This window comes from Opisthorchis viverrini, assembly GCF_000715545.1.
Source record: "Opisthorchis viverrini unplaced genomic scaffold opera_v5_227, whole genome shotgun sequence".
Lineage (NCBI taxonomy): Eukaryota > Metazoa > Platyhelminthes > Trematoda > Opisthorchiida > Opisthorchiidae > Opisthorchis > Opisthorchis viverrini.
Window position 1 is genome coordinate 263,797 of NW_008751884.1, and position 2,667 is coordinate 266,463.

Genomic DNA, 2,667 nt, shown 5'->3' on the forward strand with positions numbered 1-2,667 from the left:
TGGAGGGCCAGGAGACTGTGTTCGTCAGACCTCTAACCATTGACCAACCTGGTATGAGAGACTCTGTGAGTGTCGCGGACACTCTCCAGTATAGCTCAATGGATCGCTGAGGTGCGCAAACCGTCACACCACGGTAAGGTCCAGTCTCTTCGTGACGGCACGCCAAAAGATGGTATGATGGTGGTCAGCCTATTCAACAGGGCTTGTGCTCGCTTTGGTTTTGAAAGATGAGGGCGATGTCATCTATGCACGCCAGATCGACAAGGCTCTCACCAGCTACGCCGGGGCTTAGAAGACCGTTCAGTCTTCGCCTCGTTATTTCATCGATGATGAAATAAAAATAAAATAAAATCGTTCAGCTGTAGCGCCCTTTCGGTGCCTAGCTGCCATGCCACCCGAAGGGAGCACGAGGGCTGGGATACTGTCAGGTTGCCCAAGCCTAGACAGGGGAAGTCGAGTGGCGGAGGTCGGGTTCGAACCACGGACCTTCCGGTCAGTAAATTCGCGCTCTAACCACTTGAGCCATCTCGCCCCCATCGATGATGAAGTTGAACAAGAATGGAAATCCTTGTCTGACACCACCTTTTGTATAGTCCATAATACATTCACCCGCCCAGAGGTATGCGAATATAGGGATCGGAACATTTCCACAAACTTCTGGGCCTACCCCGTTCGGCAAGTATAATTAACAGCACTGACCGATCGACAAAATCGAACGCACCCCTGAAATCGAGAAATACCAGGATTGTGGGTCATCTGTGCATGTGGCGTTGCTCTGACACCTGACGGAGTGTGAAGACGTGGTCAACGCAGCCTCTACCCGGTCGAAATCCCGCTTGATTCTCACAAGTCAAGGCTTCACGAGTCACCGTAAGACGACGAAGAATCAGTGACGCCAGAAGCCTTGTCACAACAGGCGTCAAACTAACACCTCTGTGGTTACTACATTCACTGCGAGTACCCTTTTTGAAAATGGGCACCACTATCTATTCACCCCAATTGTCTGGGACTGTCTCCTCCCAGACAGACCCAAATAAACTAAACAGGCACTGGTTGAGGAATCCACCGCCATCCTCGAACAGAGCATGTGGAAAGTCGTCAGAACCAGCAGCAAGACGACGCTTGAGTACAGAAATGCATTCGGACTATTCTGAGACTGAAGGTGGCTCCCTATTTAAAGTGCACCTTTCTATTAAAGGCCAGGTTTCTGGATTGGAGCTGAATTCCTGTTCGAAGTACTCTGTCTAGCGGTCCAAACGTTCTGCTTTGCTGCATATCAGGGAACCATTTTAGCTCTGATTATTTCGATGACAAGAGATTTCCGAAGACCAGTCGGACGAATTAAGTGGAACAGTTTGCGCGCATTTCCAGCATTCTTTGCATCTTCCATTTCTTCGGACTTTCGGATCCACCAATCTCCATCTGCGCAGACACTCAGTTTCACCTGGCGTCGGATGATGCGCCAGGTTGAGTTGTAGTGGCCGTCAGGCGGAATATGTCGCCGGGTCTCCAGCAAAGACACGGTCTTATCAGAGATCCGATGCTTGGATAATGACGAAGCTATTGTGTCAAAATCGAAGCATCGCCCAGGAATGAATCCACCGATTGTTTATGAGATCTTCAGAAACGTGACTTCTCTAACAGTCCCAAACTATTTACAATTGATTGGTTATGCGCCATAACTATTGCTATGCTCCACTCTATCCTGGTCTTGTATACACTCCTCGAAACAAACGCTTGTCGTCCCTTATCACTATTTCAAACCGATGAGGGTCATATCTCCCGCTCTCTCTTGATCCATGGTTTCCTGTAGAAAGTGCCGTTATTTTTCTCAGAAATGCGTATGGGTCGTCCGGTTTAGACCGCTACCAGCCCTCATCGAACTGTATCCTTTCGACACATTGGATGCCCGGCAAATTAAGTGAACAACTCTTCGGTAGTTTGCGGTCTTACGACCTAGCAAACCATTGCCACCAGGTTCAAGTAAGAGGAATCAGACGCCGGTGTATGAAAACGGGTTAGGAATGATTAATTCTAGTCTCCGGTGTTCGTATTTGATGTAAACCACGTGCTTATTCAGCGTAGCGCACGGAATTTCGCCGGTTCAGTCGTTCAATTTTTCCATCATTTCGCTCTTTTAAACAACGGCTCTGAGCCCTAGCTAGTCTGATTATAATTGTGTAACCATGTGCATTCTCCTGTATCACACCTTGCTTTCATCAGAGTGGACGCAAGTTTGCCGTTTTGTCTTACTTTTGGATGGCAAAAATTTGTTCGGGATAAGCTAAGTTTACCCATTTCTCTATAGTGTGGGTTTATTGGCGCTTACTACAGTAAACGTTGCCGTTTAGGCTTTGTGCTTCACAGCGCCACATTTCCCTTGCAGATGATTGTTTCATTATTTCCGGTAAATATTGCATGACTCATTTAAGCCCGACCTAAAGCTGCCACCTTGACGTGGTGGTCGGGCTTCAGTGCTGCAATGATCCCGCGGGCTATACTGGCTGGAACTTCGTTCCACAAGGTACAACCATGCCAGGAAGGCCAAAGGGGAGCAGCGAGACCCCGCACTACGAGCAATCCTGGTACGGGGCGGTCTCTGCGACAGGAGTGTTAAGGCAGTAAGGTGTTTCCCCCAGGCGACCAGCATGTCCGTATTTACGGAAG

The 2,667-nt window shown here is 48.7% G+C and overlaps 3 protein-coding genes across 3 annotated transcripts in view; 1 reads left to right on the plus strand and 2 right to left on the minus strand.

The window, feature by feature from the left end:
* The window catches only part of T265_08604 (hypothetical protein), a gene marked incomplete at both ends in the record, with an annotated part of 4,334 nt that extends 3,689 nt beyond the window's left edge, over positions 1-645 (minus strand). Inside the window, 2 exons of the mRNA XM_009174459.1 lie at positions 38-147; positions 396-645. Of these exons, the coding sequence (XP_009172723.1) occupies positions 38-147; positions 396-645 (360 nt within the window). The remainder of the gene's footprint in view (positions 1-37; positions 148-395) is intronic.
* T265_08605 (hypothetical protein) overlaps positions 1-2,667 on the plus strand; it is a gene marked incomplete at both ends in the record, with an annotated part of 32,124 nt that overhangs the window by 25,537 nt on the left and 3,920 nt on the right. The gene's annotated exons all lie outside the window — the stretch shown is intronic.
* Positions 1,277-2,667, minus strand: part of T265_14625 (hypothetical protein) — a gene marked incomplete at both ends in the record, with an annotated part of 6,090 nt that continues 4,699 nt past the window's right edge. Inside the window, 1 exon segment of the mRNA XM_009174473.1 lies at positions 1,277-1,543. Coding sequence (XP_009172737.1) covers positions 1,277-1,543 — 267 coding nt within the window.